Here is a 13153-nt window from a genome sequence, read left to right as displayed (position 1 = left end):
GCCAAAAAGCTCAGGAATGGCTTCCCCCTCCAAAAAGGAACGATAACGGCTCAAGAACTTTGGGGGCTGTTCTGTCCTCTGAGGGAAATGGGAGGCCCCTGGATCTTTCTAGAACCATCACTGCTTCAGTAGTCTGTAAGAGTAGGGCAGCCGCACTAGACATCCCTAAATTGTCGACTCCTGCTCACACCAATAGCACTAGGACAAATAAACTATACAACGCAGCTCAAAACACACAAAGACATGATTTGCATCTTTAGAGCTCCAGAGCACACACAGAATAGAATATTGTACAATTATTCAAAACTCAATTCTTGGATGAGGTAATGGTTAAAGTACAGAGACTCTACTTTAATAACAACAACTGCATCCAGAACTAAAACTATCATATACAGTTAAAACTATACAGGCTGCTATACAGCTATAATAATATTCACCTATATGGCAAATGATTGTGTTTCAAGTTTGAAGTGATATCAAAGGGAGCAAAACCCCATTATTTAACCAGATTGAACCACACATCAAATTCCTGAAATCAGAAGCCCTTCAGCTGGCTACAGTCTTAAACATACTCTTAAAGAGTGTTGGTCACAGAAATGTAACACATTGAGACAAAATGACAATCTTGTGTCATTTTGTCAAGCTCTGCTGTAACTGTTATGAAACCTCTGGTCTGTTTCTCTGTGTGAGACTTGTTATGACCTCCAACAGGGCCATTTATGCAAGTCACCGAGCTGTGGCTGCATGGAGCATTCCAAGGTCAGTTACCATCCACATTATTGAAAAGAGATTTGGTGCCCCCTGCTGTCAAAGACAAACTCATTCAGAATATAGGCACATATCAGTTTCTCTGATGTGATGTACTATTTTCATCACATCTAATATTCTGTGAATTTTTACTTTAGTGGCAGCTAATAAGATAATAATAACATGCCCGCCAAAGAAATTATGACTTGTATAATAATTTTTACTCACTGTACCTGCTCTTACTGACTCTCTCCCCATTTTATGCAAATGTAGTTAATATGCATTATATTGGAATTCGTTTATGTATTTTTGCCATATGTATTTGTGCATTGTCATTTTAAATGGATGCACTGGTTCAATCTTGAAAATACATTAAACCCCATGGGAAAATATTAAGCGTTCCAAAGCAGAAAAACAGTCATCACTGAGAGGTTTGAGGTGTCACTTATGACAAACACACTGGCATTTATTACTTTATTTAGTCTGAGAAAACTCAAACAAACAAGCTTCCTACAGTGATTCTGTAAGACGCCCACAGGAGAAACGCACAGTCTCACTGTTATTTCCAACTGGGTTTCACCCCTTTCAAAAACAAATGAGAAAACAAAAACAAAATGAAACCAATAGGATCTAGAAATCACCATTAAAAAAAAAAAAAAAAAATCAGCAAACATTAAATGCTAAAGATCATTTTGAGGACACTTTTTAAAGATGCAACAAAGAACAAAGATACAGCTGTGAACTTGACAGCTCAACATTGCCGCCTTGTGTAATTTTTCTATATCAGATTTGTGAACAGATTTCAACATCTCAAAAAACGAGAATATATTAATTCTTTTAAAATGGTAAACCACTGAACTTCCTGCTAAAGCAGCCAGGTGTCAATATACACAGTGCTGTGCCTAGGACAGTGATTATAAACATTCACGTCGCCTTCTGCAGGACACAACAGAGCTGTTTGGCTTTGACCTATCAACCAATCACGTGGTTTCAGATTTGCAGATATCAGTTGACAGGTTGGAAGATTGCTCAATAGAGAATGATGTGGAGGGGGAGTGTCAGATTATTGAGTAATTTGAGAATTTTGCTGGGCCATAAAGAAGCTGTTTTCAAAGTCATGAGTCACTCTGGGTAATCAGGTTACAATCGGCAATATCTGAGCAGAGAGCAGGGGAGATACAGATGGATTGGGGAATTGCGTGCCTTTGACATAGAAGAAGAACAGGGTTCCATCCTTTAAACAGGATATTCTCAATGAGTTTGCTGTTGTGCTGTCTGGAAAGAACCAAATAAACACCTCACACACGATCCCATTTCTTCTATGGAAACAAAAAAAAAAACCCCCAAAAGTGTATTTTATTTTGGCAAAACGGGCGCTCCATCCACAAAAGTCACTGAAGCACAGCCCACTCAAACACAACTATTCTGCTTTGTTGAACACTTAAAAAAAAAAAAAGCATTAAATTACAAGGGAAGATAACTCATCATAAATATGTACACTGAACATATACGCCACAAGGACTGTACATTTTTCCCAACATTCATATATATTTTGGTGAGGGACTTTGAAACCTAAGTGTAGTAATTGTGCTTGCAGGAACACGGGAGGTGGGGCGGGCTGGAGGATTCCGTGATTGTTATTTTTTGTATCTGAAATAATCCAAAGAAATCAAGTCCTTTACACAAATCACTCATAGCAGCTCCTTTAGTAATATCCTTTTGAATACAAAAATCCTAAAAAGCTCACAGTCCTCCATAGTATGTCCACACCACTTCCTCACAGACAGGCGTTCCTTTTTTTTTTTTTTTTTTTTTTACATTTCTTTCTGCCTGCGCGAGTCTTGGTTTTCTTTGCTTTGTCATGACTGTTTTTTTTTTTTGTTTTTGTTTTTTTATGTGTGTGTGTGCGCTCATCCAAGCAGCAGGCCTGACAGTGCGTTGAGGTCTCTCATGTAAGGGTTGTCATTTAGAATGCGGTCGATGCGTTGCTTTTGGTCGGGAAAAATGTCGTAAAGCTTCCTCTTTAGTTCGCTGGTCTCCGCTGGCGAGCGCTGAGGGGGCGGCGAAGAGGAGGGGCGAGGGGGGTGCCAGTCGGGGGGGCCGGAGTGAGGCCAGTGCGACGGCGGTTTGGACTGCGGCGGAAAGGGGGAGTGAGCTGTGGACTGGAGGGCTTGGACGTAGGCTGGATGGGTGGTGCGGAGGTCTGATCGCAGTGATGGGGTAACTGGAGTGTGTCTGGGAGGCACGTAGAAAACATACTGTCAATCATGAGAGTCAGTTTCTGGCACAATGCTTATAGACAGGTTAAAATAGTTTGTTATTAATTTTTCATTGTTAGTTTAGGATCAGAACACCAGAACAGAGGAAAGAACTCCTGCATTCTACACTTGAGGCTTATTTGTTGTCTCACTCATGAAAACTACCACAGATACACACATGCACATGCGGCCTTCAGTTCTTTTCTCTCACTTCTGCTCTACTCTCTCACACACACACACACACACACACACACACACACACACACGGTCACCCACGCTCGCATCCACACACTAACGCTCGCGCACACTCAAGTCTAACACACCCACATTCCCGTCAGTTCTCTTCTCATATATGAACTGCTTTCTCGTACATGCGCCGAGACTCACGCCCACGCCCACCTGCTGTCTCTGTGATCTTTCCGTAAGAATACCTCCAGCGGTGGCCCGTGCTTTCCCAATGGGTCATCTGGGATCATAAAGTGATCTTCAACAAAGGTGAACTGTAGGAGTCTGCAGATATCACACCGTGACAAGGTAAGTTTGACAGTTTCTGTGTGTGTGTGTGTGAGAGAGCCAGTGTGACGACAGTCATTTCTCACTTCTCAGTTCCTATTATGTGTTTACTGAGAGGGCACAGGAGTGTAGTGACGCAAAGAAGTTAAAGACCTCTGTATTTTAGCTGTGATGTTGGCTTTTACTTAAATTTCGAGAGTTAGGTCTACGTGCTTAATGTTTCACCTCTCTTGAATGATTCTTTTCCAAGCGTCTGACTGGGTCACAAACTCCCTCAGGTTGTCATTGGTTACGATGACACCCCCTGTTTTCTCAGCCAGATGCAGTAGAAACCTACAGAGAGAGCACAGATGCACACGTATGTGTATATGTATATATGCACATGCACACACACACACACACACACACAAACACACACACAAACACACACACAAACACACACACACACACACACACAAGCGCACACACACAAGCACACACACAAGCACACGCACAAGCACACAAACAGAGACACGGAGACACACAGAAAGACAGAGAGACAGACAGACAGTTTGAGGTCAGTTTAGCATATTTTTCATATTAGTACTTGGATAGATCAATGGTGTGTGTGTGTGCGTGCGTGTATGTATGTGTGAGGACATTTCAGGAAGTGAGATTCCTAACTAAGACAACTTGTCATTGTACTAAAAGTTAGGACTGTCCAAACAAAATGCTGAAAGTCTTTGGTCTTAGATGTGTTCATGTGGCTGTACCTGTCGTCATGGGAGGAGATCCTCTGTCCACACACTTCTCTGGAGGGTGTGAAGGAGAGCAGACGCAAGTCTTCCAGCTCATTCAGAAAGTGTTGCTCTGAAACAGATGGTCAAACAATATTAACCATTTTCAAAATCAAATATTACACCGTTGCTGATATTCACATACAAAACATTCATGTTGATTTTGGGCTCCAATGACAGATCCTATACAGTATTTAAATCTGCGGGTATGTAAATCTGGTCTCCCAGACAACACTGCTGGTATGTGTCCTTGTTTTAATGTAAGGCTGAGACAGAGAAGACTGGCTTGTGTTCTCTCTGGGCAGAAACGCAGAGCCAGTAGGACTTTTGGATTTGGAAACCCCTCTACTTTATCTTCCTCTCCCCCAGTGGGCTACAGATCATTAACTCTAATCTGTGTATTTCTCATTCACTTTAAAAACTTTGCTTTCATTTAACCGTACACATGCTCTTTCCTCTACAAACTATGTTTAAGTTCAAGTTCAACGGTACAATGGTCAACGGTACAATGAAATGTATTGGACGAGAGAAACAGGTCAACTCAGCTCAACAAGAGGGTTTGTGTGGCTGTAACGTTTGACTCCTCTCCTCTCTCACCTGTGATGTTAGGATCTCTCTTCTGTCTCCACTGTGGCACGAATACGGTGATCTCCCGATGGCCTCGTCTCCAAAATGCCTCCACGGCGATTGCTATTCCCCGGCAGGAGAAAATGCGATTGAGCCCGTGTCTGAGGAGGAAAGATCCCAATGTCGAAAAGTTACAATTTTTTTTTTCTAGAGAGAGATTAAAAAGAGAAAATTATAACAGAAATGAATGAAATGAATGAAACACAGGACTATCTGTAGTTATTACATGAGCTCACGAGAATTGAATACAAAAAGTGTACCTTCATTTTAATTTTAAAAGTGTCAGATATGATGGCTATAAGGATCTTATTGTTTCATGAGTAGAAAAGGACCTATTGTCTCATACAAATGCATCTAACAAGATCAAGAACGATAAATGTCTCCCAAATGCACTTTAGCCGAGTAGTCAGTCAGCAACAGATCTTTCTGCTTTTCACACACATGCTTAACTTTTCAAATGCATACGATGCCGTCATGTGATAGACACAGACAAGACCGACGCTGAAACACACATTAGAATCCACACACAAGTATGTGCACGCATGCACACATAGAGACACAGACAGACAGACAGACAGACAGACAGACACACACACACACACACACACACACACTCTTCATACTCTTCTAAGCCGCTCAGGGGTCAGAGGGAAGTTCCCTTCATGAGAGAAAGTGATTTCAAACAGGAAACCTTACTAAATCTACCACCGTTGACGTGAAACAGTAAAATAACCTTTGCCCAGCCTGGAAATGTATATTGCTAAATATGCAAAAAACCCTCTCATTTCTGTCGGCTGTATTTCTGACCAAAAAAATTACCAAAGAAAAAAAAAACCTGGTATCACACCTCTGACTTGCACCCTCTCTCCCTGCCTCTGTAGATACTAAGTTCAAAGCCTGCTCTGCTGACCTGATTAAGATCTGATTTCTGTGTGACTGGAGGGATGTAAGAAACAGCTGTGTGTTAAAACTATTAACAACACTAACAAAAATCATTCAAACTCGCCTAGAGTGGGAGAAACAGCCTTGTGTGCACTTAATGTGCACTGCCACTCAAAACACAGTTATTTAAGAACAAACAAACAAACAAACAAACCAAGACCCATCTTGGTTTCATGTTTGAACTTCATATGCTGAAATTCACAGGAAATATATGGTTGAGAATTTGACCGTCATATAATGAAAATGCACTGGCTCTGAGCTGAAGCCTGAATAGGTTGGTATGTATGCAATGTATATACTAAACAAAAAAAACAGCAGCAAAATCCCAAACAGGGCTATATGAGACATCAGAGGAATTTGTACTAAGTTTTACACCTTCATCTACAGCAGCTGAAAATCTGCAAAAGCGGTGTTACTGTTGCCACTGGTAACAGAACCACCATCAGTTATTGACAAAGCCCCGGTCGCTTTATCACAGCTTAGTGATATACAAAACACACATATGACAATTAAGTGTGTCAAACAAAACCACCCATTATAAGGCACTGGCAGTTCCAACTTCCTGATATGATGCAGATTTGAACATCTACCACAGCTGTCTCCATTATGAATGAGGAAACAAAGCAGAATGTGTGTGTGTGCGTGTGTGTGTGTGCATGCGTGTGCTTGTGCGTGTGTGTGTGTGTGTGTGTGTGTGAGAAACCAGCTGGGCCTTGGCAACGGGTTTTTCATTGTTGTGTGGTGAACTCTGTGACTGCAATGGAAAGTTGAATGAAAACACAGTCTGAGAACTGCTGACAGACTTTCAGGAATTCTTATGACGCCATATAAATGACGTGAATTTATGGACTGAACTGTCTGAATGAAGTTCTACCCCTGAGACCTAACCATTTACTTACTCACATCGAAACTCATGTTTGGGTAAGCTTGAGGGTTATCTGCAGACGTAACTAAACCGAACAATATGAAGCTAGTGACGTTTTTCAACTAAAAGAATATTTATTTTATTTTTCGAGGTCACTGAGGATTTGGGGGGAGGGGGTGGTTTCGATTAAAATCGACACATTCTGGATTTAACCTGACATCTCACCTCTTCAGATAACTCAAGTGTAGAGAAAAAGCAAAAAAAAAATTACCTGCCCACAAATCTGTCAACTTCCAAAGGTGTCTGTCAGATACAATCTTCCCACCTAAAAGGTCTCACCAAAAGGGGATGTTTTTTCTGACTTCAAAAGTAGTCTTTCGATGCCTTTTGGAGAATTTGAAAACGTGAAGGGTTTTTTTTTGTTGTTGTTGTCCTCCCACATACACAATATCCCTTGAAACCTCTTACACCTCTCTTAGTGATGAAACTGAACCCCACTCCAACTCCCCCTGTTGCCCTTCTAACCTCAGCTGAGTGACTGTACCACTGCTCAGTCCCACTCCTGCTTCTCTTTACCGGAAGAATGTCCAGGAAACCTCCCCACAAAGTCCCGCCAAAGAATGGGGGTTTAACAAAGAGACAAACAGAGAAAGAGTAAGAAAGAGAAAGAGACAGAGAAAGAGTGAGAAAGAGAGAGTGAGTGTGACAGAGAGAAAAAAGGGGAGGAGAGACAAAAGCAGCTGATTTATCTCTACAGAGGAAGTGTGAGTAAAGGAGTGTGGGCAGAGACCCCATGGTTTAAACAAATGCGGCGGCCCACACACACACACACACACACACGCTGCACCTGAACGACTTGTGTTCATACACACATTGTCACACACGCGCGCGCGTGCGTGGACACACGCGCACACACACACACACACACACACACACACATATACATGAACACGAACCCATGCACACGTTTTGCCAAGCAGACTTACTGGAAATGACTATGTAACCTTTTGTGGCTCTGTCACAGATAAACACACATCAGTCAGACCAAATATTACTATTCCTCTGAGACCTAACACCTTCGTTCATTGTGTTAACTACGCGTGTAGTGCCACCCAACTGAAGGTCAATCACTGATTAAGAGATCTCACATTTGACTTGACCTTAAACTTGTACATAAATCAATCTCTCAGGCCGGGGCTTGAGCTCTGCTGTCGTGCGGTGACGAGTAAGTTTTCGACTGTAACTCACGCCATAGCCACGTTGCTCCCGTCGATGACGATGTGCCGTAATTCTGGGTTGCCGGGCTCATTTGGCAGCACGAGCCGATACGGTGTCAGCAGGGACTGCTGGAAGCGGTAGACCCCTGTGAGGGGTGCGGGTTTCGGGGGTGCTGGAGGTTCAGTGCGGGGCAAGGGTACTCTACCAGACAAGGTCTGGTATGAGCAGCCAGGTCGTGTCTCTGGGGCTATAGGGAGTCCCTGGGAGGAGGCGCTCCTGAGGGCTGTTACAGTCTCCATCCTCAGTGGACCCATCGTCTGACTGCCTCCCCGTGGAAGGTAGTCCATCTTGGGGTCTGTTTTAAAGTCCAGAGGCCCCACTGTCCGGGACTTGGCTTCGGATACGCTTTCCATAGTGTCATTGCCGTCATCGATGGTGATGACCTCGTAAATGTCATTCTGTAGTCCATTGCTCCTCTTCAGCGTGGTTGGAAGCAGCACTCTGCTGCTGGCCGGGCTCTTCTGGGCCAATCCATTACTGCTGGGGGGCTTAATGTTCTCTTTCAATTTGATGTCTGCTAGAGCTCTGTTCTGTACCTTGTCTCTTTCTCTGGGCCTTGTGGACGATGAGATGGTGCTGGAGGCGGAAGAGGAGGACGAGGGGTCAGGTGTACGGGTGGAGCCGCGCGCTCCTCCATGACTCCGTTTGATCTCCTCTTCGATTCGCTCAAGTAGAAGAAACGTGTCCTCTGTCTGTCCTGTCTCACGTATCACCTTCTCCACCACCTCCTGCTGGTAACCCATGGTCCTGAAGAAGTTGACCAAGCAGCGCAGGTTCGTCTCAGGACTGACTGCTTCACCGTCCTCTGATCCCTCGCGGGGGTCCTGTAGTGCCATCGTGGCAGTGTCTGGCTTGACTCCCGGCGTTTTGGCACGCGTTTGACTGCCATCGCGATGATGTCTCTGCTCCCTCTCCTGCTCTCCCTCCCGCCGCTCCAGCGAGTACTGCCTCTTAGTGTCTCTAAGTTCACTCTCGGACGACCGGCGCTTGTAAGAAGGTCGTCCGTTGAGGATCACGTCAGGTGGGGGTGGTGGGAGAGTAGGCCTCTCCTCGAAGGTGGTGTCTAAGATGCGGTTGGAGAGATCAGTGACTGGTGTGCTAGTCTGAGAACGGTCCTGCTCCAAGTCTACAGTCCCACCAGGCTGTGTGGGACTTTGAGCTAGTCCCAAGAGCTCCTCCTTCAGCGCACTGGGCAGCAGGAGCAGTTCCATGGCGTATTTATCCGCCCGGTCCTCCACAAACGTCTTAAAGGTCCGTTTGACCGCCGATTCTCTTTCTGCGGGCAAGCTGCGTTTTTCCTGGAATAACGCGACAAACTGCTGAACTCTGCTTTGCGCCATGACAACTGATTCTGCACGTCCCAAAAGCCTCAGGAGGCCCGGCTCCAGAACCTGAACCTCGGCGCTGGTGTCTCTTAGCAACCGGTCCAGGAAGAGGCCGCGGGCGCCGGCAAAAATGCAGTGCATGTCTGTGGGGTAGCGTTCCTCTTCCTGCAACTCAGGATCACACAAACCCTTAACATATTCCTGCAAAGAAAAACACAAACACACACACTCATGAAACACCCTTGCAGAACAAACCATCCATATTACTGCATTAGTGGCTTTGGCAGGCAGCTCTGTGTCACACAAGCATAGAGGGTCAATTCCGTAAATGAAAATGTTGAATTAGGTAAAAACAAAGACACTGGAAAAACATAGCAATGCCTGTGCCAAAGCACAGCAGTGATATTTAACATGTGATCATAAAGGCAGACAAGGGAGTGTTTCCTAGTCTTCCATGTAAAAGCAGCCATAGCCTTAACTAAACCCCTGTGACCCTGCGCCATGCTAGAGCTGAGCCCAACATTTTGATAATATATTACATAACACCCACGCATTCAGAGGAGACACCCAGGGTGTGGTGCTTATTCTTGGTTTTGTCTGTCTGATTATGAGTGAGTTTGAATACCAGGGGCCTCTCCCTGTGCCTTCTATAGATTTGTTTAAGATGTGAACACAGAGAGACACATACATGATGAAAGATGGGACCATGGAGCATGTCAAACAGTTCTAAAATGTGTGTCTGAGAACAGATAAGACACCTGAATGACTGACTCCCTGTGATTGGAAATACTGAAGAATGCCACACAAATGAGGACGAGCATTTGTGTGCACATGTGTATGTGCGTGTGTGTGTGTGTGTGTGTGTGCGTGTGTGTGTGTGTGTGTATGTGTGTGTGAGAGAGAGAGAGAGAGAGAGAAAGAGAGAATTTTAATAACGGACTGTCATCAAAATGTGACAAACCTCCAACACATACTTCTCTGTGTGGTTCCCTCCTGTGTGGGTGTTGCAGGGGAGGACCAGGGATGGTTCGAAACTACAATGCTGAGTTGTTTGTTTTCACTGAGGTTTCTTCTTACAGTAACTTACGTGTGTACTACTGGCACCGTTCACTAAGATAACAACAGCTGCACTCACTGTGGACTGAAACTGTAAAGAAGATGATTTTGGGGTGCCCCCCAGTCTGACTAAGCAAAGACGGGTGTCAGTCAGAAGCCTCCGAGGCTTTCATCAGCTTTCCGAATTATTTTGATGTATGGGAACGGAAGCAGAAGTGTGCATTGGTTTCATAAACCAATGAGATGTAAGACTTAACAGCAGCATCACATGTACTGTGGTGAACAGGTAAAATAAGAGTATGACCTTACCGCAGAAAGTCCCACGTGTGCCAACATGAAATAAGAGACTGAGGTTTTGAGCATGTGTGACTTCATGAGTCAGACAAACATTTCTACAATTCATGGGTGGATGTCCATGCACAATAGTCATACAAAATACCGATACATGTACTCAGCACAGCATGACACGATCCAGTAACTAATGCTCAAACAGGAACGAAGTGCTCTGAGGAGATAAAACGCAACTGTCAGAGCTATCGGGGTTTCCAGTAGCGGATATTCCGCACTTACTGGTACCAGTAATAACAGTTTCCGTTTCACTTTTTTACATTTATACTTCAGAGTCGGTGTAAACAAAAACGTTTGTCCCGGACACGACCACAACAAGGAAGAACTAAAGCACAAAATCGTTTAATAAACCATCATTTCGGGTGTGATGTTTGTGATATGTGATTTTTTTCTTTTTTTTTTCCATGAGACGCTGACGGGAAATGTCAAGAGAGAAAAATGTCACAAGGGGGTCATTTGAAAACAATGTGGGAAACACTATCAGTCACCGGAGCAGGCCTGCTGAGACATCTAGAAAGTGTGTTTGTGATCCGCACAATGGTGCGTGTGTATCTTCCAACGTAAGCGCAGCGCAGCTGACATTAGTATGACAGGTCGCTGAAGAATGCAAAGCAGTGTGACACAGGGAAAGAGACAGAAAATGCAGACAGCATACACACAGTTGACCGAATGTGTTCAAACAGAAGTTATTTTTTTTCTTCCACACTCTTCTTTCCATGTAATTGACAACAATTACTGAAATGCAACTATAAACAAACCGGTGATAACAAATAGCGACAACATAATTTATTAGGGAGATTTGGACAACACGCATATACACAGTTAAATGTCAGACTAAGTTAAACATGAATTGTTTATACAATGAAATTCAGAAAGTTTCGTTAACTTTACCTTTGCCTTCGACACATCCTCCTTCTTCCCCTTTAGCTGCAGCCAAATCTGCCTTGAAGCTTTACTTCCGTGGGCTCCGGTGTAGTCCAAAAGACCGATAATTGTAAAAGCCACTTGGAAAACTTGCTCTACTCGGGGCTTGGCACATTTCAGATCGGCCTCCTTATCTTCTGGCACCGTAAACTCATCTACAGTCAGCAAATCGGACTGTGGTTTGTTAGCGGAGGGAGAGCGTCGGTTTCCCGGAGGTTCCGCGCAGGTTTCCTCGGTGATCCGTCTCATCCCGAGGAGAGGCCTGGATGTTGACATTCTGCTGTTTTGGGAATATCTAAGTCTGTATTTTCCGTTACTCTTTGAAGAACTCCTCATAATAGGAGTCGTTTCCCCCCTTCATGGTGTTCTTCCTGACCTCTTCCTTTTCGACTGTTAGTACGTACGGGGAGTATGATTGAGATAATTTTTTACACACACACATATCTGTGAAAACTCGACGCAACCCGGAAAACCCCAGTGATGTCATCAACATACGACAGTATTTTACACGGGCAGCAACACGACGCACAGACTAGGGTGATAAAATTTCAGATAAGAATGAGGAAGTTGTGGTTCTGAAAAATATGAGAATTTTGTCATTCTTTTAATGTCTCAGGCAACATAACAGGTTAAAGCAGTAGTGGTGGAGGTAGTTTAAAACATTGATCAGATGGTTAAAAAAATAATTTACACAAATTTGGCATTCAGAATTAAAATTACGAATTTTAAAGCAGCTAGCAAGAACGAAATATTACGAAATATCACTTGCTAAATACGCAAGGAGTTAAAATTATAGACATTGAGCAACAGCGTCATCTAGTGTCAAAATCGTGTTAAGACATTGCAAGTGAATTTAGAGAAGGTCAAATATGGAGCGAGAGGTGCCACTCCAACATAAATTGGAATTTTGTAGATCTGAATCTTACTGGACAGTTTGAAACTGTCACGTTTCGAAATTGAATTTGATCAAATTCTGTAATTTGAATTCAGTTAAAAAAAAAATCAGAATTATGTTCCATAAACTAGTGTGGAGTCGAGATTGGGTTGGGATTTTGGGTTTGTTGATGAGCGGATGAGCTCGTCAACCATGTTATACCAGTAAAACCATTGGAAAACCACTGGTGATAACAGTAATAAGTAGTAAACAGGTCCAGGTCCCCTCAGCATGTGAGACTAGTTATATTACCCAGATTAGTGCTGGCCTGTGACTGGTCCAACCAGTTTGATTTCACTACTAACCAACAGTGTTGAGGACAATTTTAGAACACGTTACTCATATCCTTTTCATCTTTATTTAAGTTGTTTGTGGAGGTGTTCTCAAATATTTACATTATGAAATGACAGTTAAAAATCAAAGAATTTATCCAGTTCTTTCGTTGCAGTCCTTGGCATGACTGCACTCTTGAGTAAAATGTTTTAGACATGACAGGGTCAAAGTTGGAGTTCAGTTTTGGACTGCTTTAGTACTGTGAAGCTGTAGAAATGGAGATCAAC

General features: G+C 43.5%; 1 protein-coding gene across 1 annotated transcript; it reads right to left on the bottom strand.

Moving 5' to 3' along the window:
* Positions 1-2633: 2633 nt before the first annotated feature.
* n4bp1 (nedd4 binding protein 1) lies at positions 2634-12039 on the bottom strand. Its single transcript, XM_030766541.1, has 7 exons — positions 11627-12039; positions 7977-9532; positions 4892-5022; positions 4271-4367; positions 3744-3851; positions 3405-3515; positions 2634-2982 (listed from the first exon to the last, which is right to left on the bottom strand). The coding sequence occupies exons 1-7, from the start codon at positions 11993-11995 to the stop codon at positions 2658-2660; spliced, it is 2697 nt and encodes an 898-aa protein (XP_030622401.1). The 5' UTR covers positions 11996-12039; the 3' UTR covers positions 2634-2657.
* Between the last annotated feature and the right edge of the window lie 1114 nt (positions 12040-13153).

The sequence above is a fragment of the Chanos chanos genome, chromosome 2 (genome assembly GCF_902362185.1).
Source record: "Chanos chanos chromosome 2, fChaCha1.1, whole genome shotgun sequence".
Taxonomy (NCBI): domain Eukaryota; kingdom Metazoa; phylum Chordata; class Actinopteri; order Gonorynchiformes; family Chanidae; genus Chanos; species Chanos chanos.
The sequence above is the reverse complement of the archived record's forward strand: the minus strand, read 5'-3'. Positions and strand labels throughout refer to the sequence as shown.

Bases quoted from the DNA above. Each gene is read 5' to 3' on its own strand.
- n4bp1 (XM_030766541.1), bottom strand. From the start codon at position 11,995: ATGAGGAGTTCTTCAAAGAGTAACGGAAAATACAGACTTAGATATTCC. The intron at 9,533-11,626 runs GTAAAGTTAACG...TTTTCTTTGCAG, and splicing joins AGGATGTGTCGAAGGCAAAG to GAATATGTTAAGGGTTTGTG. The intron at 4,368-4,891 runs GTGAGAGAGGAG...CATCTGTTTCAG, and splicing joins GAGAGATCCTAACATCACAG to AGCAACACTTTCTGAATGAG.